Here is a 20686-nt window from a genome sequence, read left to right on the forward strand (position 1 = left end):
GTTCCTTAAGGGGTCTAGTTTCCAAAATGGTGTCACTTGTGGGGGGTTTCCACTGTTTAGGCACATCAGGGGCTCTCCAAACGCGACATGGCGTCCAATCTCAATTCCAGCCAATTCTACATTGAAAAAGTAAAACGGCGCTCCTTCACTTCCAAGCTCTGCGGTGCGCCCAAACAGTGGTTTACCCTCACATATGGGGTATCGACGTATTCAGGAGAAATCGCACAACAACTTTTGTGGTCTAATTTCTCCTGTTACCCTTGTGAAAATAAGAATTTGTGGGCAAAAAGATCATTTTTGTGTAAACAAAAGCGATTTTTTTATTTTCACGGCTCTACGTTATAAACTTCTGTGAAGCACTTGGGGGTTCAAAGTGCTCACCACACATCTAGATAAGTTCCTTAAGGGGTCTAGTTTCCAAAATGGTGTCACTTGTGGGGGGTTTCCACTGTTTAGGCACATCAGGGGCTCTCCAAACGCGACATGGCATCCAATCTCAATTCCAGCCAATTCAACATTGAAAAAGTAAAACGGCGCTCCTTCACTTCTAAGTTCTGCGGTGCGCCCTAACAGTGGTTTACCCCCACATATGGGGTATTGGCGTATTCAGGAGAAATTGCATAACAAAATTTATGGTTACATTTCTGTTTTTACACTTGTGAAAATAAAAAAAATGGTTCTGAATTAAGATGTTTGCAAAAAAAAGTTAAATGTTCATTTTTTCCTTCCACATTGTTTCAGTTCCTGTGAAGCACGTAAAGGGTTAATAAACTTCTTGAATGTGGTTTTGAGAACCTTGAGGGGTGTAGTTTTTAGAATGGTGTCACATTTCATTATGTTCTATCATATAGACCCCTCAAAATGACTTCAAATGTGATGTGGTCCCTAATAAAAAATGGTGTTGTAAAAATGAGAAATTGCTGGTCAACTTTTAACCCTTATAACTCCCTAACAAAAAAAAATTTTGTTTCCAAAATTGTGCTGATGTAAAGTAGACATGTGGGAAATGTTATTTATTAACTATTTTTCGTGACATATCTCTCTGATTTAAGGGCATAAAAATACAAAGTTTGAAAATTGCAAAATTTTAAAAATTTTCGCCATATTTCCGTTTTTTTCATAAATAATCGCAAGTAATATCGAAGAAATGTTACCACTAACATGAAGTACAATATGTCACGAAAAAACAATCTCAGAATCAGCGGGATCCGTTGAAGCGTTCCAGAGTTATAACCTCATAAAGTGACAGTGGTCAGAATTGCAAAAATTGGCTCGGTCATTAAGTACCAAATTGGCTCTGTCACTAAGGGGTTAAACATACAGCCCATAGACTATGGTGCACCACACGTGAGACAGCACAGCAAGAGAATTCAACCTGACTCACAGCTGACCATTCGGGTAGCCTAGCAATCTCTGACCATTTGGGCTAGCCTTCTAACAAAAACACAGGGTCCAAAGTTAATAACCCATTTAACAAATGGTTTAGGGTTTTTTGTTAGATCTAATAGGATTGCATCCTATTTTAAGGTGAGATTGACTTGCCTGTTCTAATCTAAAATGACAAAAATCTCTAAATTTTGCAGACTTGAGCTCTGTCAGCACTGGCTAAATCCAAGCACATGAAGAGCAGGTGGACGCAAGCGGCATTGTTATCAACGCCTCATCAACCCTCATCATCATCCCCTCCATGTAATCAGAGATTTGGGAGCCCTCGGTGTCATAAATCCAGCAGTTATGAATCCTAATCTGCAGCTTGGGTCAGAATTGAACTGATGTCACTGAGCTTTAAATGAGCAGTGTGGCACAGGATAAAACAATCTACACCACAGTACCCAGTCTTCTGCTAATGAGGGGCCGCATTTCAAAGAGACCATTATGTTTATTCACCTTCCAGAGAAAAAGATAAATGCTGAGATCTCATTAACTAAGTTAAGAAGTTTGTTGGACAAAATTGCTGTTCTTAAGCTGATATAAAAGCGAAAGCTGAAATATTGGTTTGATGTAATTAATAGCGGTTAGAAGGAAGAGCTGTAAACCTGTCATGTCCTGTATTACTCATAATAGAAGGTTTATAGGAACTTCAAATAATGAACTGTTAATAATAATCAATCCAGAACCAAGACATGGAGCAGTCAATCATAAGGGGTATGGTTGGTGGAAGGTGTATTCACACTTAATGGTTCAGGGGTGGTAAGATCATATCTGAAAAACCACATGCTGTTTCTCCACTGTTGGCTTCAGTTTTGTGATGTGCTAATTTTTCGTGTTCTCCATGGTTTTTACTGCCATTTAGCATATAAAATTTTTTCAGCTTGAAAAAAAAAAGTGCGCAGCCAATTACCTACCACATTGCAGCTCACAGTGGTAAAACCTTGTAGTTTTTTTGTGTGTGTTTTGCACCTTAACCACTCCATGGGAACCCACTAGTTATTAGTGAATCTGCTGAAATTAGGATTTGGCAGTTGTCTTGAATTTGGCAAGAAAATTGGATTAAATGCAAATCAGTTTTATTCTTTTATGTGGGCCTCATCTGTCCAGCCATACAGCCTCTTCCCGGTCTCCGGTGGGGTCTATGCTGAGCAGCATTCAGCGTCTCCCGACACCTGCCGGCATGTCTCTATTCAGCACAGGAGATGCTGAAGATTGTCCAATAAAGCCTGGAGTGGGACGCACTTGATTCACTCAGGGTACCGTCACACAGTGGCATTTTGATCGCTACGACGGCACGATTCGTGACGGTCCAGCGATATCCTTACGATCTCGCTGTGTCTGACACGCTCCTGCGATCAGGGACCCCGCTGAGAATCGTACGTCGTAGCAGATCGTTTGAAACTTTCTTTCGTCGCTGGATCTCCCGCTGACATCGCTGAATCGGCGTGTGTGACGCCGATTCAGCGATGTCTTCACTGGTAACCAGGGTAAACATCGGGTTACTAAGCGCAGGGCCACGCTTAGTAACCCAATGTTTACCCTGGTTACCAGCGTAAACGTTAAAAAAACAAACACTACATACTTACCTTCTGCTGTCTGTCCCCGGCGCTGTGCTTCTCTGCACTCCTCCTGCATCCTGTCAGCGCCAGCCAGCCGGAAAGCAGAGCGGTGACGTCACCGCTGTGCTTTCCGGCCGCTGTGCTCAGTCAGTGCAGGAAGAACAGCGCCGGGGACAGACAGCGGTAGGTAAGTATGTAGTGTTTGGTTTTTTTAACGTTTACGATGGTAACCAGGGTAAACATCGGCTTACTAAGTGCGGCCCTGCGCTTAGTAACCCGATGTTTACCCTGGTTACCCGGGGACCTCGGGATAGTTGGTCGCTGGAGAGCTGTCTGTGTGACAGCTCTCCAGCGACCACACAGCGACGCTGCAGCGATCGACATCGTTGTCGTATCGCTGCAGCGTCGTTTCAGTGTGACGGTACCCTTAGTTGCAAAAAAATTGAGGCAAATTTGATTTGCACATATATAGATTACACCCTGAGATCACTTTCACACATTGGTATTTTGGGGGAGTATTTTATTTTTAAAGAACCATTAGTTCTGTGGTTCCTTACATGTGAGGGGTTTCATGCATATCACATACATAAAGGACTTTTTCAGACCGGTACATAGAGGTAGAGGACCCTACCCCCTCGGGCTTACAATCTACTGGGGAATAGGGAATGATGGTTGTATTTGAACACCTGTACCTGCCATGGTTCAAGGTGCAAGCTCAGATGCAAAACCGTGCACCTACCACAGCTCGGACACACGTGTAACAGCACTAATAGTGGTTTTCGGTTCAATCATTTTGAATGAACTTTGCAGTGTACTTTACGTAGAATTGTGATTCCCAAGCCAAGACCGTCATGTTTTTTCTTTGTGACCTGTATTGATGAGCACATGTATGTATTAATTACATTACACCAAGTACTGACGTAATAGATTACTTGTAAGACAGATCCCGTTTAATAAGGAGCATCCATATACAGTACTTTTTTTCCCAGTCTGGTAGGCTAGAATGGGTTGCTGTTCCCAGTGTTTTACATTCTGTTCCCATACATCAATGGTCAAGTTAATGATTTTATTTTCTTATTTCAGAAAAATGGCTCATTGTGACAGACTCATTGAAGTAGATGACATGCTGATGATGGGCAGGAAGCCGGACCCGATGTGTGTGTTCACCTATGTGCAGTCTCTCTACAACCACCTACGACGTTTTGAGTGAATCTGCATCCAGCGTGGATTGTCCTGGTCGTGGTTTTCATTCATTAAACAGCGACTGCTTCGTGTTTCCTCCATTCAGCCTCATCTCATCACAGCAGCCACTTAACAACATGTCTTTCCGTCTTTCTTATGATTGACACCATGGCCTGCTTTCTGAGAGACAGATAAGCAGGAATGTCGACAAGGTGCTCAGACCACTCTATTTTTTTTTTTTTTTTTTTTACAAAACCATTGACAGTTAATTTTTGACAAAAAATGGAGGTGTGTGTTGGTTTTGTCACCTCTGCATGTGCTGTGATTAGGTTTGCAGTCTTTCTGAATGACACCCTGGTGGCTCATTGTCTAGCCATCGGAAACCAACCAAGCCTGTGCTGCAAGGAAATGAAAAGTCTAGAGAGAGCGGCTTCGAGTCACGGAAGTGAGCCAATACTGTGATGAGCAGTCTGGTGCTAATGGACTGGGACACACTTCATTCTTGGGAAAGTGATTGCACTGCAGCTTTGTTCTTTTTCATTTTTAGTTGTTTTTTTTTCTTTAATAAGAGGTCTTAGGTCTGTTTTTATTTTACACCTACCACACGGAGCATAAACTATATTAGTGTCTTCCAAGTCAGATTACAATTATCTAAGGTTCCTGTAAAATATCCCAATCAGTGCAAAAGGAGCTGGACTAAAAGTGATGTTAAGCACAAGCCAAATAACAGAATGGAAATTCTCTATTTTCCAGTGTGCCCTCTTGTTATTGGAGGCCAGACTTGCAGGGTTTCCATGTGCCAATATTAACCACGTGAACAGACCTCTGATGAAATGGCTATGTATACTGATTTTTATACAGAATCAAGTTTTACTCCCATGATATTGGGTAGCTAATTAAGAATACAGCACATTTTATGCCACTTGACTGTCATCACAAACCTAAATATATTCTTGTATGAAAGTGATATAGCCGACATGTTATAGTTATTTACCATGCGTATGCATATTCTGAGTTATATTTAATTTTTACATTTTTATTTTAAAACTAGACATATGTCTTTTTTATCTATTTTATTATTCTAAAATAACCATTCTGGAGCATCTTTTCATAGATCTCGGTATTATATTTTTCTCTGTTTATTCTTCCCGAGAAGGCATAAACCTGGTCAATAGAATGTGTCTTTACACAGTCTAACGTTGTCGCCAATGATTGGCGTGTGTATGTATTGACACAGGTAATATCTTTTGGAATGTATAAATACATTTCCGAAAGAGACGGCACAACAAGCTTTAAACCCTGCAGAGAAATATTTTTAATGCAATATGTCAGGAGAGCTGACTTGTTCCCATTGAGTTCTGAGCATTGATGTTTTTACTGTGGCTGAATTAATCGTTTGCACCCTCATAGTAGATGCCACGATCTGATAAGATCATTTGTTTTCTATTTATGCACAGATACATATAAATTGATGAAATAACGTCACAGTCACTTCACCACTTTTTAAGCATTTCTTCTACACCTCTTAATGGTAGTGCTCTTGGTGTATGCACTGACTTTTTGTGTAATTTTAGATTTTATTGTGTTGGTAAATGTGTGCATTAGGCATTATGTTGTATAAGTTTCTATGTCAGGATTGGAGCAAAGGAGACTGGAGACTGCTTATCGGCTGATATTAAACTACACTGATTTCTTTCTTCTTTGTTAGGCGTACTAATTTCTTACACTTATCATCATCAATTTTAGCTTTGGAGACTGTATTTAATTAACATTTTACTTTACAGTGCCACATCACTGTGTGAGCGGTATGTGTGAACACCTTAAAGGGTATATCCAGGAATTAACAAAAAACTAAATTTGTATCTAACTGCAATTTACCTTCCTGTTTATGTACGGCGCCGTTCTTCCCCAGCACAGAGCGGTCACAGAGAAGAGGCTTCTTTTCCAGTCCGCTCTGTTGACTGGGCAAGACTTCCGAGGTCTTTCTGATTGACAGCCGGATCCCTGCTGCCTAACTGGGGGGAGCCAACTGTCAATCAGGATTACCTCTGAAGTCCTGCCCCGTCGAGTCAGCAGAGACAGCTGAATCCCCGGCAGGAGCAGTCTGTGACCGCTGTGAGCCTGGGAAGAATTGGGTCGTGCACAACGGGCAGGTAAGTTGCAATTACCTGCCTGTTAGTGCGTAGATACATTTTTAGTTTTTTTTGTAACGTTCCGGATATCCCCTTTAAGCTGTTTGCTAAAAACACATCAAGAGCCCAAAACTTTCCATTGACTGGTTCAGAATCTCACATTTAACATCTAGCATACCACCCACATGGACCAACCTACTCATGAGTTTTATCTCACAGTGCTGGGTCTGGTCTGCACAAAGAAGGCTTTGCCACAACCATTTAGGAAAATAGAAAAAGGCAATATGTTCAAAAATGCATTTTTGAGGACATTAAGATGATCTTCTGTCAAAAAGGATTATTTTGAAGCAAGCTTAAAACTCCTTTCGCCTGTTTTCCTAATTTGGCAGGTGATTGGCAGCCTCTTCTCACTAGCTGATTTTTTGGGAACAAATGCTTCCTTATTCTCCATTTGCTGGCTTGTACATAAACACTTCATTTATTTCTTGGGACTTCAAATCTTTAATTTTTTTTGCAATTTCTTGTAAATACATCTCAAAATATTCCAATCAACTACCATGGTCTAGTGACAACTATTTGCTAATATGCTGCAAAAAGTCTGAATGTGGTCTCTGCCTTCAGAAAGTTGAGCGACAAACCCACCGGGCGACCATATTGGTCCTGCAACAATAGTAAGGAATGATAACCAGCTCACCCCTGTGAAGGCCATTGTAAAATTCTCTGGACGGAGAAAGCCATTCCTGCCCGGTTTGGCTCCGTGAAGATTAATGGATGAGTAAACTCCAACCGTTTTCCAAATAGAATAGTACTTTATTCCAACGTAAACTTTGCGACATTCTCCAGTATGTTTAAATGAATCGCTTTTTTTTTCTTAAACATTTCAGACCATAACTAGGTCCTTATTCATGAAATGATCTAGTTATGGTCTGAAATGTGTAGGACAAAATTCAATTCAATTGGACACACTGGAGAATGTTGCAAAGTTTACCATTTTATTTGGTATGCAAGTTGCCTCTTCTGAGGAAAAGAGGACTTATTATTATTTGGAAAATTGGCTGGAGCTTCCTTATTTCATCCAATATGAAGAAGTCAGCAGGATTTCACCCTCACACTCATGCTCTTTTCCTTGCCCAGCACCAACTCCTCCTGTTTCACTGACCGCTCCTTTGCCTGAAGTCACACAGCATAGAGACTGTCAAGTAGAAGGAGTTGGTACTGGCGAAGAACAGAGCTGGAGTGACAGACTTCAGATCTACCATAGTCCTTCAGCCTCATTTGTATATTAACTCAAAACCTGGGAAGGAACGGAGTGCCCATGTAAAGTTATTGCTGGGTTTGTCTTTGAAAGAGTTAAATACAGATCAAAATAGTTTTTTTTTTGGGGGGGGGGTGAAATCCTGATGACAGATTCTCTTCAAAGCATATGTCATCAGTTTTCGCAATACAAATTGCTTACATTATTAAATTGATCACTTAGATATGACTGCTGCACTTTACTTTGACAAGTCCATGCTAGAATGGCTGTAAAATCCTGATTATACTATGAGTCCAGTAAAAAGTGGAGTCCAAGCTGGAATGACAGATGCAGCTTGTACTGAACATTGTAAGATTTCAGCAGCAGCAGGGAGGGTGAGAACTGAAAATCTACATTAGAATGGCAGCATAAACTTTTTTTTTTCCATGAAATCTTACACTGACTCCCCTTCCATCTAGCTTGATTAAAAGCTCAGTATCCCTCCTCCCTGCTACTGACCTCACACTGCTTAGTATAAGCTGTCAGGCTGCATGGGTACAGAATACACTTGGACTCCTTCACTTTTTAGCTGGACTCTTAAGACCTGTATTATCAGGATTATACAGCCATTTTAACATGGTTTATAAAAGTAAGTACAGTGGTTTCATCAGTTCTAATGGACCCATCTAAGAAAGCATTTACTGGATAAATCTGATCTGCCACCGGATTATGTGATATAAATTGCAAAGAGCATCGTAGATGATGGAAGCAATCTACACAATATTGTCACTCGTAAGCCTTTGACTTTGATGATTTCTCTGCCAAGTTTCTATGTGATTGTAGATGAAGTTATTTTTCATAATCGTATATGAGCTAAGGCTATCCGCATCAGGGGCTTATCTACAGCATTCTGTAGATGGGAGGCGCCGGACCAGGACCGCGACGCCCATCGGACCGGACCACAGTGGGATCGCCCCTGGGTGTGTAGAATATAACCTTTATTTATTCGGACTCCCATGACAGCACTACGAGAGAGGGGATCCGCCCTTCAGGAACAGGAAACCTACAGATACAAAAGGGCGGCACCTCTCCCCCTGCATCAGTTGGTTTCCTGTTCCTGGAGGGACAGGATCCTACAGATTTCATCTCGTAAGGAGCCCAGGCCGGCCGGTCGAATCTGGTAGCGGGGGGGTCTCCTACCTCGACCGGTGCGGAAAGTCCTGGAGACGCCACGGTGGTCCAGGCTGGACTGCACGTCAGTGGCGTTGGCAGCAGGGAGCAGGGTCCGGAGGATTCCTTGTCTCCGGAAGCCGGCGTTGGTAAGTTTCATTTCCCCCCCCCCTGAGCAGACGGCGGCAGTGAGGTGCGGTGGTGTGGTTGCGGCGTCGGAAGTGGAGCGCCGTCCGGAGCACTGCTGGGCATTCCCGGCGTCCTGCATCGCTCACTGAGCGTTTCCGGAACGCTGGGGCGCCGGGGGTGGAGCCGGCAGGCGCTTCCGGTTTGCGGGTTGACTGCGCATGCGCGGTCTTTCCAAGATGGCGGCGCCCATGGTCCGGTCGCCGGTTCTTCTGTACTACCACCGCTAACCTCCCAGCTGCAGCCTGATCATCAGGAACCAATGGGGACACGCCAGATGGCCTGCTGACCGGAATACAGGGGGATATAAGCAGGTGTTGGCGATAGAACCCTGCTTTTGGCCACAGCTTCATCATGGCAGATGATGGTGAGCAGCAGCCTCAACTTCTGGATAAAGTACGGCAGGAAGCCGTGGGAAAGGATATCAGAAGTGACCAGTCCAGCCGTAAAAGCTCGTCCAGGCAAGGATCTAGAGCTTCGACTGGCAAGGAGCCCCCTCGTGTTCCGGTACCTTTCTCTTTGGCGTACACTGGTAAGTGACCTACGTGAATGTTCACTCAGTGACGCGGGCCCCTTATACTTTGTCATTCTAGGGGAAGAGAAGTGCAAAGTCGAAACATAAGGAGTGTGCCCTATGTGAAGTTCCCTTACCAGATTCCTACCCTAAAAAATTGTGTGCCTCCTGTATACAACAGACGGTGAGGTTTACAGGAGTGGAAGGGTTGAGTGACATCAGGCTAGATAGATGGTATCTCCCTTATTGTCCTCCCCTAGGTAGCGGAAGAATCTGCTTCTACGGCTAATCTGCGTGAGATGATCCGTACAGAAGTAAGGGAATCCCTGCGGTCTATGTCCCAGGCGGGAAGTTCAAAACAGAGAGCCTCGGTGATCTCTGATTCGTCAGAGGAAGATAAAGAGGAAGGTTCTTATCGCTCAAATCTCTCTTCCTCGTCATCAGAAGAGGAATCTGGCCGATTCTGTCTGCCTCTGGACCGGGTGGATAAGTTAGTCAAGTCGGTCAGAGGTACGATGGGCCTAGAAGAGCCTAAGACTCAGCTTTCCCGTCAGGAGCTAATGTTCAGCGGCTTGGAACACAAGAAACGCAGATCCTTCCCGGTGATTGATAAGATTCAAGACCTGATTCTCCGGGAATGGAAAAAACCGGAGAAGAAAGGTTCTTTGCCACCGGCTTTAAAGCGCAGGTATCCCTTTGAAGATACGGATGTGGATACCTGGGACAAGGCCCCTAAATTAGATGCGGCGGTGGCGAAGGCATCTAAGAAAGCAGCTTTACCTTTCGAGGACATGGGGTCCCTTAAAGACCCTCTTGACAGGAAGGCGGAGATCTTCCTTAAGGGTACGTGGGAGATGGCAGCCGGATCCTTGAGGCCAGCAGTGGCTGCGACTTGTACAGCCAGATCCCTAATGGTCTGGTTGGAACAGTTGGAATCCCAGCTTAAAGAAGGCGCCTCCAGGAATTCTATTCTAGGTGCGCTTCCAGTGATTCAGGATGCTGCGGCTTTCTTGTCGGACGCGTCGGTGGACTCGGTCAGAATGGCGGCCAGAGCAGCAGGACTCTCCAACGCGGCTCGTAGAGCCTTATGGTTGAAGTGTTGGTCGGGGGATATCCAGTCAAGATCCAAATTATGCGCTATCCCATGTAAAGGGGAATATCTCTTTGGGCCAACCTTGGATGAGCTGCTCGAAAAGGCTGGAGATGATAAGAAGAAATTTCCTAATTTGTCATCAGCTTCTTACCGGCGTCCATTTAACAGAAGGAGATTTGGTCGTGGAAGGAAGCGCGCATCCTCACCCTCTAGAGAAAATTTTAGATGGGAGGATAGACGCAGGAGAGGTACGGGTTACATGTTTCGCCGTTCCTCAAAAGAACGTAAGAAACCAGACCAATGACTAGCAATCCCTGTGGGAGGGAGATTGTCAACCTTCTCTTCCGCTTGGACTAACATCACGAATAGTGTCTGGGTCCGAGGTATTGTATCGGAAGGCCTAAAATTGGAATTTGTTCATTGGCCTCGTGATAAGTTTATGTTAACCCCCTTGCGTTCCTCCACTATTGAGCAGACGGCCTTAGAGTCAGAGGTCATGACTTTATGCCGTAAAAATGTACTGATTGAGGTTCCGGAGTCAGAGAGAGGAAGAGGATTCTACTCTCCTCTTTTTTTGATTCAAAAACCAGACAAGTCGTTCAGGACTATTATCAATCTTAAATCCCTTAATGAATACCTGGTTAATAACACGTTTAAAATGGAGTCAATCAGTTCTGCAATAAAGATGTTGTTTAAACACTGCTTCATGGTAGTTGTGGACTTAAAGGATGCATACTATCATGTTCCTATCCACGAAAACTTCCAGAAGTTTCTACGTGTGGCGGTGTCTATGGGAGGTATTGTTCGCCATTTTCAATTTAGAGCCCTTCCCTTCGGCCTCTCAACGTCTCCCCGGGTATTTACTAAAGTAGTTGCGGAGGTTATGGCGCACTTACGTGAATCCGATATTCTCATTGTTCCTTATCTGGATGATTTCCTAATAGTGGGGAACTCAGTAGACCATTGCCTGGCTCAGGTTAAAACAGCTATATTTAAACTGGAAAATCTGGGCTGGATCATAAATTATGATAAATCCCGATTGCAACCCCTAAAGACCCAGAGGTTCCTAGGGCTGCTGTTAAATTCCGAGTCCCAACAATGCTGTTTTCCGCCTGATAAATTGCTTCATATCCAACAACAGGTGTTAAAAGCAATTAATAAACCATCCATGACCCTTAGACAGGCTATGTCTTTGTTAGGTTCCCTAACTTCCTGTATCCCCGCCGTCCGTTGGGCCCAGTTCCACTCCAGGCCTTTACAGTTTGACGTACTACATTATGATAGGGTCTTACAGGGTTCCTTGCAGGGTCAGATGACATTGAGTCCAGGGGTTCTTACATCTCTTAGATGGTGGCTAGAGGAAGACAATCTGTCAGCAGGAGTTCCCTGGGTGACTCAGGTGACTCGGGTAATCACAACAGACGCCAGCCCCACGGGGTGGGGGGCACACATGGGTGACGTGGTAGTCCAGGGTCTATGGGACCCCCAAACATCAGCCTCTTCCAATCAGAAGGAGTTGATGGCAATTGAATTCTCAATTAAGGAACTCCTCGTGTATCTACAGGGTCACCATGTCAAAATCCTCTCCGACAACCAGGTGGCAGTGGCCTACGTGAATCACCAAGGTGGAACACGCTCCGAGTTCCTGATGGAAATAGCGGACCGCCTGCTCCGGATAGCGGAAGACCATTTTCTATCTTTAACAGCAGTGCATATAAAAGGGAAGGAAAATATAAGGGCGGACTTTCTAAGTCGAAACACCTTAAGACAAGGAGAATGGTCTCTGAACTCAAAAATCTTCAACCAAATTGTCCGCAGGTGGGGTCATCCAGAGGTGGACTTATTTGCCAGCAAGGACAACAGAAAAACGAAAATATTCTGTTCCTTGAATCCCAGGGAATATCCGCTGGCAGTGGATGCCTTCCTGATCAGATGGGATTTCCGATTGGCATATGCGTTCCCCCCGCTAAACCTGTTGCCTCTGGTGGTCAGAAAGATAAGGGAGGATCAAGCGAGAATCATACTGATCGCTCCGTTCTGGCCCCGAAGAGCTTGGTTCTCCTGGCTCAGGACCATGTCGGTGGAAGACCCCTGGGTACTGCCGGACATTCCGGACTTACTTCATCAAGGTCCGATCAACCATCCACAAGTGAAGGGTCTCCATTTGACGGCATGGTCTTTGAGAGGTCACTGTTAAAAAACAGAGGATTTTCTCCAAATCTCATTGATACCCTTATGAAGAGTAGAAAACTCATAACAACTAAGATCTACTCTAGAACTTGGAGGAAGTTTCTGGCCTCTTCAAATTTTAATATCGAAGAGGGTTTACCAATTAACCAGATTCTAGAATTCCTGCAGAGAGGGATAGAGCTAAATCTATCCACGAGTACGCTAAAAGTACAAGTCTCAGCCCTAGGGGCCCTATTTTCTTGTAACATTGCTGGTAATTATTGGGTATCAAGGTTCATCAAAGCAGCTAGTAGGTCCAGACCTATACACAGGAATAGGTCAATGCCTTGGGATCTCAATCTAGTCCTCTCTGCTTTGACTAAAGAACCGTTTGAGCCTTTACATTCAGCCTCACTTAAATTACTATCCCTCAAAACAGCATTTTTGGTGGCAATTACATCTGCTCGTAGGGTAGGAGACATACAGGCTCTTTCTAGGCTGTCCCCCTATACAGAGTTTCTACAGGACAGAGTAGTCCTCAGACCAGATCCAGCTTATTTACCTAAAGTGGTCTCAGATTTTCATAGATCTCAGGAGATAGTTCTACCATCATTTCTCCCTAATCCTTCTAATTCCAAAGAACAGTTACTCCATACGTTAGATGTTAGGAGATGTCTCTTAGAATATATTTCAGTCACTGATGCTTGGAAGAGAGAGGAGGCTTTGTTTCTATCCTTCCAAGGTCCCAGGAAAGGTCTTAGAGTGTCAAAGTGCACGTTAGCGAAGTGGATTAGGGAGGCTATCTCTCTGGCTTATACTGCAGGTGGAGGTCCTGTTCCGCAGAATCTGAGGGCACATTCCACCCGGGCCATGGCTACATCCTGGGCTGAAAGATCTGGAGTTTCCATCGACCAGATATGTAAGGCGGCTACGTGGTCATCCCCTTCCACCTTTTTCAAGCACTATAGGTTGGACTTGGGGTTCTCTTCTGATCTCACCTTCGGGTTAAGGGTGCTACAGGCTATAGTCCCTCCCTAAGGTAGTTTACATCTCTGTAATTCTCTCGTAGTGCTGTCATGGGAGTCCGAATAAAGCATTAAGCTACTTACTGGTAGCAGCATTTTTCGGAGGCCCATGACAGCACCCTTAGTTCCCTCCCTATTCACGTGGGGGTTGCACTTCCTATAATGTATATAATGAGATAGATAGATCTCACGTGTGGTATATAGTTCAATATGATGGATTATTTTTGTACATAAACTGTATATAATGTATGTTTGTGTGCTACTAACCGCGGTAGTCCTCTCAGGCTCTAATATACAACTGATGCAGGGGGAGAGGTGCCGCCCTTTTGTATCTGTAGGTTTCCTGTTCCTGAAGGGCGGATCCCCTCTCTCGTAGTGCTGTCATGGGCCTCCGAAAAATGCTGCTACCAGTAAGTAGCTTAATGCTTTTTCATCTTTCAGGTTACATTGGGGGCTAATCTACAGCATTCTGTAATTCTGTAGATAAGCCCCTGATGCCGGTGGCCTTAGCTCATATATGATTTTTGGGGTGACAGGTTACCTTTAATGTCTTTCCGATATCATCTCTACTTGGAATCAGAAGGGATATTCTTACGTTTTTTTTTTTTGTTTTTTTTTTATTGCCTTTTGATCAAAATGAGGAAACAGAATTTTTAAGTTTACCGATACTCCTTCCTTATATCTTTGTCCTTTTCTATTTCTTGGCTGAACTTTTTAGATCTACTAACTATGTAACTGCAGCTCTTGCATATATTTTTGTTTTAAGGAAGGATTTGGTAACAAATTACCGTATCTCTCTAAAGGCCCCGTCACACATAGCGACGCTTGAGCGATTCCGACAACGATACGACCTGTCAGGGATCGCTCAAGCGTCGCTATGTGGTCGCTGGTGAGATGTCAAACAGTGAGATCTCACCAACGACGCAGCAGCGATGCGGCGACCTGTAGCGACCTGTACAACGATGCTATTTCATGATGATTCAATGGGACGTCCTGTCAGCGAGGTCGTTGGTAAGGTGTCAAACACAGTGATGTGTGCTACCCAGCGGGACCTCAACGATCAAAAAATGGCCCAGGCCATTCCGACAGACCAGCGATCTCACAGCAGGGGCCTGGTCGCTGCTACGTGTCACACATAGCGAGATCGTTACTGAGATCGCTGTTGCGTCACAAAACTTGTGACTCAGCAGCGATCTCGCTAGCGATCTCGCTGTGTGTGACGGGGGCTTAAGGAGAGAGCCTATTTTTGTCCAGTGACAATTCTGACACTTCTGCTATGTAATTAACATTGCAGGCAGGTCACTTTCTGGGGATGTGGCCCTGTGCTGCAGCTAATACATTGAGACATCCTGGCTGTCTGGGGGGCTTAGTTTGCTTTATAGCTTTTACCTCCAATAGTTCTGGCAGCAAGCATAGTAGTTTGACAACTGGACACCAGGAGGCTGTGATATTTTTAGTGACTTGGATATGCATCTGTCAGCAGCTGTGATTGCAGAGAGTCAAGTGACTGGATGCAGCCTCCCTGTTTGTTTCTTACAAGTCCGGTTGCTCTGCTCAGATTTCTTGTCGTTTCAAGTGGGAAGAACTGGTTATGCCGTTCGCTTTTCCATGAATGTTTACATGTTCACAAGGGAAAAAATGGCAAAACAGATTGTGTAAAATTATCTACAAAGAAGGAAGTCATAAATGCAAAATTTGGTCAATAACAACCTTTCTCGGATGTTCTGTTTGGGGAGAATATCTCCAAGTTTCCATCTGCCATGGACGGAGGATGATAAACTTGACCTTTTATCTCCTTGTCCAAACAACAAGTGGGACTATGTTCTGGACACAAAGCATGGCATGATCACATGGAATATGTACATTTCACAAAAAGACTTTGTTGAGGCTTTAAGGGTATGTGCACACGTCCGGATTTTTTCCTGACAAAATCCTGAGAATTCTGCCAGAAATCCACGTGCTTTTTTCGCGCGGATTTCTCGCGGAATTTGCGCGTTTTTGACGCGTTTTTTGCGCGGATTTTTTGCGGAATTTTTGCGGATTTTTCCGGAATGTCCATTTTGATAGGAAATCCGCAGAAAATCCGCAAAAAGATAGAGCATGTCCGGATTTTTTTGCGGTATGCGTTTTTTTTTGCGGAAAAAAAACGCTAACATATGCACAAAAAATGCGGAATGCATTCTAAATGATAGGATGCATAATGTTAGCGTTTTTTTAGCAGATTTATAGCGTTTTTATGGCGAAATTCCGCAAAAAAAACGCTAACAATCCGGACGTGTGCACATACCCTAAATGTTTAAAAAAAAAATCTTGCATCAAGAAAAATAAAAATTACTGAACACTTATTACACAATCTATAAAGTTAAATCTGCCTTTTACATTAGTCCCCTTTATGCTGCTCTAGTATATCCTGGGAAGTTTATTTAATTGTGAAACTGATTATATATGAAAGGTTTAAAATTGTGGCAAAGGCTAATTTCTCGCCAATCTTCGATTCATTCTGCTTATCTTAATGGCTTTTTTTTTTTGTGTATCTGAATGTGAGCTTGTCACATGAATGAAATAATTCCAAAATCATTGACTTCAATAACACTGCCACCTACAGGCTAATTTACAAATTAAATATATACGTAGAAATATAAACCATATACACTACAAAAAATAAAAAAAAAACATTGTTTGCAATGCTAAAAATACAATAATTAAATATTCAAAGGGTTGCCTCATTTAGTTAACATGTGACCATAAACTGCATCTCATGTATATTGAGTCCCTTTCCATATAACTATTAAAGAATGCAGATCCCTCATACCGCTTACTGATTTCTAGGGGCACCGTGTGATATTTATTTTTTTAGTTCGTTTTTCGCTGTTTCAGTTTTCTTTGCTTTCTCCATCAGGTGCTTCCATCTAAAAGCTAAACAAAACATCAGACAGAACCCAAATGACACCTTTTTCAGTATAATGAGGCAACCGGAGTCAAAAGTCTGCAACTATGGTGTCTGGCATAAAACTCAGACACCAGTGGGGGGGGGGGAGCGGGGGCGGGAAGAAAATGGCAGCTTACTTGTCTCTCTAACAATGCTTCCATGGAAATAAAATGATCGGATGTTGAAATTCAACATGCTTTAACTTTCCGCTGACCATGTTTTATCGGGAGACTCTGGAGACCCCCAGACACATGATTGTCATATCCAGCAGAAATCATCTGGTTTAGTTGTACCAGTGTCATCTGTGTGACCGTTTTTACCATCAATGTCATCTGTGTTTTTCACAGATGGAAAAAAAAAATGACTGACATAATGCTTCTGCTATAGTTTGCAATGTTAAACACGAACGTCGTGTGCTGTCGGAGAAAAATGGACATGCGCATAGCACCACAGGTTAGTCTGGGGATGACTGTATCTGTGGACAAAAAAAAAAATGATCCAACAATGTACATGCAACACTGACGTGTGAATGAGGCCTAATGTGCATGGGGGCTTTAAAATGGCTATATACATTGTATATCAGCTGGACTTTCTCAGTTTCACTGAACTGGCTGGCGATCGAAAAAACAAAAGACTAAGAGCAGCACTAAAAAATCGCAAGTTGGGTGCAAATACTCCACAGGCAAAGACCAATCCTAAGGCCAGTCTCAAACGTCCAGATAATTCCAGTACCGGAAAAATCGGTACCGGAATTGTCTGTGTGCTTACGTTGAACATCAGTGTGGCACACGTGCGGCAGCCGTGTGCCGACTGAGGACCACACGGACCGTGCAGGAGACAGCACTAGAGTTGAGCGCTGTCCCCTGCATCTGGTGCTGAAGCCGCCATTCATTTCTTCTCTCCAGCAGCGTTCGCTGGAAAGAAGGAATGAATAATTTTTTATTTTTTTTTTTTTAAATAAAGTTGCCGGTAATCTGCCCCCTCCCACCCCCTGTGCGCCCCTCCGCTGGCATTAAAATACTTATCCAGCTCCCTCGGCGCTTACATCCTCTCAGCGTCGCAGCTCTTCCTGTATGAGCGGTCACGTGGGGCCGCTTATTACAGTAATGAATATGCGGCTCCACCCCTATGGGAGGTGGAGCCGCATATTCATAACTGTAATGTGCGGCACCACGTGACCGCTCATACAGGACAAGCAGCGACGCTGAGAGGATGTAAGCGCCGAGGGAGCCGGGTAAGTATTTTAATGCCAGCGGGGGGGGGGGCAAAGGGAGTGACAGGGGCAGATTACCGGCAACTTTATTTTAAAAACAAAAATAAATAAAAAAAAAAAAAGATTTATTCCTTCTTTCCAGCGAACGCTGTTGGAGAGAAGAAATGAATGGGGCTTCAGCACCACACGCGGGGGGGACAGCACTTACAGTAGCGCTGTCTCCTGCACGGCACACGGACAACATCCGTGTGCGATACGTGTTTTACACAGACCCATTGACTTTAATGGGTCCGTGTGATCCGTGCGCTCCCATGAACACTGACATGTCTCCATGTTTTCCAAACGGACACACGGTCCGTGAAAACACGCTGACATGTGCAGAGACACATTGATTTTAATGTGTCTACGTGAGTCAGTGTCTCCGGTACGTGAGGAAACTGTCACCTCACGTACCGGAGCCATTGACGTGTGAAACCGGCCTTATGTACAGTTTCACAAATTGGAGGCAGCACACTATTCAGAGTGAAAAACCGCTTTTGTTAAACAGCCCATCATGGTGACGTTTCGGTTCAAAAGTGAGAAGCTTTTCAAGGAGTTTGTTACATAGTTATGTAGGTTGATATAAGACCTCGGTCCATAAAATTCAACCTTTCTCCACCAATTGTACATTTGTCACTAATGTAATTATAACCCACAATGTTATGTGTATTGAGGAAATCATCCAGCCCTTTTTAAAAAGCTGTCCTAGAGTCTGCCATTACTACCTCTTGTAGTCGGGCATTCCACAGTCTGACAGTTATATAGGAAAGGGTTCTTTACAGTCAGAATTACCTATTCTTACCATAGAATCTGTTACTAGATTGATTTTTTTTTTTCAGCCAAGGTTGCAGCAATTAGCATTTTACATTCTTTGAGAAAATAAAAATATGGTTGCAAAGGTGGTCAAAAAATATATATTTATGTCCTACACTATGAAAAGCTTATTTCATTCATGTATCTGAAAGTCTCTATAATGCAGTTCTCCTGCCCAACTTCATGTTGGATACAGAAAGTCCATGGTGAAGTTGTTGAGGCAACTGTTCCACAGTCTTGTGAACAAATCCTGTTCTAACTGCCAGAAGCCGGGTGACATATGGTAGCCACAGCAGCTGTACTGGCCAGCGTGCCCCCGTGCCTCAACAGCCAATATTGATCAGACAGGCGAGTGAAATGCATAGGGTGGAATCACACGTCAGGTTTGTTGTAGAAATGTTTATTTTCCTAGTTTTCTCATTTGAGTTTCTGAAAATTTTACTTGGGAATCCAAATATAAGTGCACACTTTTTTGAATAATTTTTTGGGGAGTGCGTTTGCTTCAAAAACATTATTTATACAGCATCATTGATTCCATGGTGCTGTACATGAGAAGGGGTTACATACAAATTACAGATATCACTTACAGTAAGCACACTAACAATTACAGACTGATACAGAGGGGCGAGGACCCTGCCCTTGCGGGCTTACATTTTTCAGGATTATGGGGAAGGAGACAGTAGGTTGAGGGTTGCAGGAGCTCCTGTGTTGGTGAGGCAGTAGCTCCAGTAGTGGTGAGGAGGCAGCAGGGTCAGTGCAGGCTGTAGGCCAGTGTTTCTCAACTCCAGTCCTCAAGACCCCACAACAGGTCATGTTTTCAGGATTTCCTTAGTATTGCACAGGTGATAATTTCATCACCTGCTCAAGCATTAATTCCATCGCCTATGCAATACTAAGGAAATCCTGAAAAGATGATCTGTTGTGGGGTCTTGAGGACTGGAGTAGAGAAACACTGCTGTAGGCTTTCCTGAAAAGGTGGGTTTTCAGGTTCCAGCTGAAGGATCCAAATGTGGTTGATAGTCGGATGTGTTGGGGCAAAGAATTCCAGAGGATGGGGGATATTCGGGAGAAGTCTTGGAGGCGGTTGGGTGAGGAGCGAATAAGTGTGGAGGAGAGAAGGAGGTCTTGGGAGGATCGGAGATTAGGTGAGGGAAGATATCTGGAAATTAGTTCAGAAATATTAGGAGAAGAACGGTTATGGATGGCTTTGTTGGTCAGTATTAGTAATTTGAACTGGATACGCTGAGGGAATGGGAGCTAGTGAAGAGATTTGCAGAGGGGGAATCGGAGGAGCAGCGAGGAGAATTAGTCTGGCAGCAGAGTTAAGGAGGGACTGGAGAGGTGCAAGGGTGTTAGCAGGGAAGCCACAGAAAAGGATGATGCAGCAGTAGTCAAGGTGGGAGATGATGAGGGCATACACAAGCATTTTAGTAGATTGACGGTTGAAGAAAGGACTGATTCTGGAGATATTTTTGAGCTGGAGGCGACAGGAGGTAGAAAGAGCTTGGATGTGCGGTTTGAAGGACAGGGCAGAGTCAAGGGTTACTGCGAGGCAGCGGACTTCCGGTACGGGGGAGAGTATGATGTCGTTAATTGCGATAGATTGGTCAGGTAAGGAAGATCTATGAGATGAAGGAAAGATGATGAGTTAATGAAAACATGAAAAATTGCTTTAAAAAAAGGGTAACCTGAATTATTGCTTATTGTAAAACCACCTTGTTCATACATTCAGCGTTTCTTTTTCATTTTATTTTCCTCATCCCTGGCTCTTGATAGAATCTGCTCCAAACTAGGCATTGTCCAATGTAAAAGCTGCAAATAAATCTGTGGGTGGTGGGATTCAGTGGGGGGGGGGGGGGACTTCCAAAACACTTTATACATTTCTTTAAAACCGCTTCATGATATCTCCACCAAAAACTCTCCAAAGGAGGAGTATTTTTCAACTAGAAAAATTGTCATTTTTCAGCACCTCAAGAATATTCTGTGGGGACATTGAA

At 43.7% G+C, this 20686-nt stretch overlaps 1 protein-coding gene across 1 annotated transcript in view; it reads left to right on the forward strand.

Annotated features, from left to right (window-relative positions):
- SMTNL2 (smoothelin like 2) overlaps window positions 1-5868 on the forward strand; it is a 166038-nt gene extending 160170 nt beyond the window's left edge. The window contains exon 9 of the mRNA XM_069761382.1: window positions 4074-5868. Coding sequence (XP_069617483.1) covers window positions 4074-4200 — 127 coding nt within the window. The 3' untranslated portion in view covers window positions 4201-5868. The remainder of the gene's footprint in view (window positions 1-4073) is intronic.
- The last annotated feature ends 14818 nt before the right edge of the window (window positions 5869-20686 follow it).

Source organism: Ranitomeya imitator, chromosome 3 (assembly GCF_032444005.1).
Source record: "Ranitomeya imitator isolate aRanImi1 chromosome 3, aRanImi1.pri, whole genome shotgun sequence".
Classification (NCBI taxonomy): Eukaryota; Metazoa; Chordata; class Amphibia; order Anura; family Dendrobatidae; genus Ranitomeya; species Ranitomeya imitator.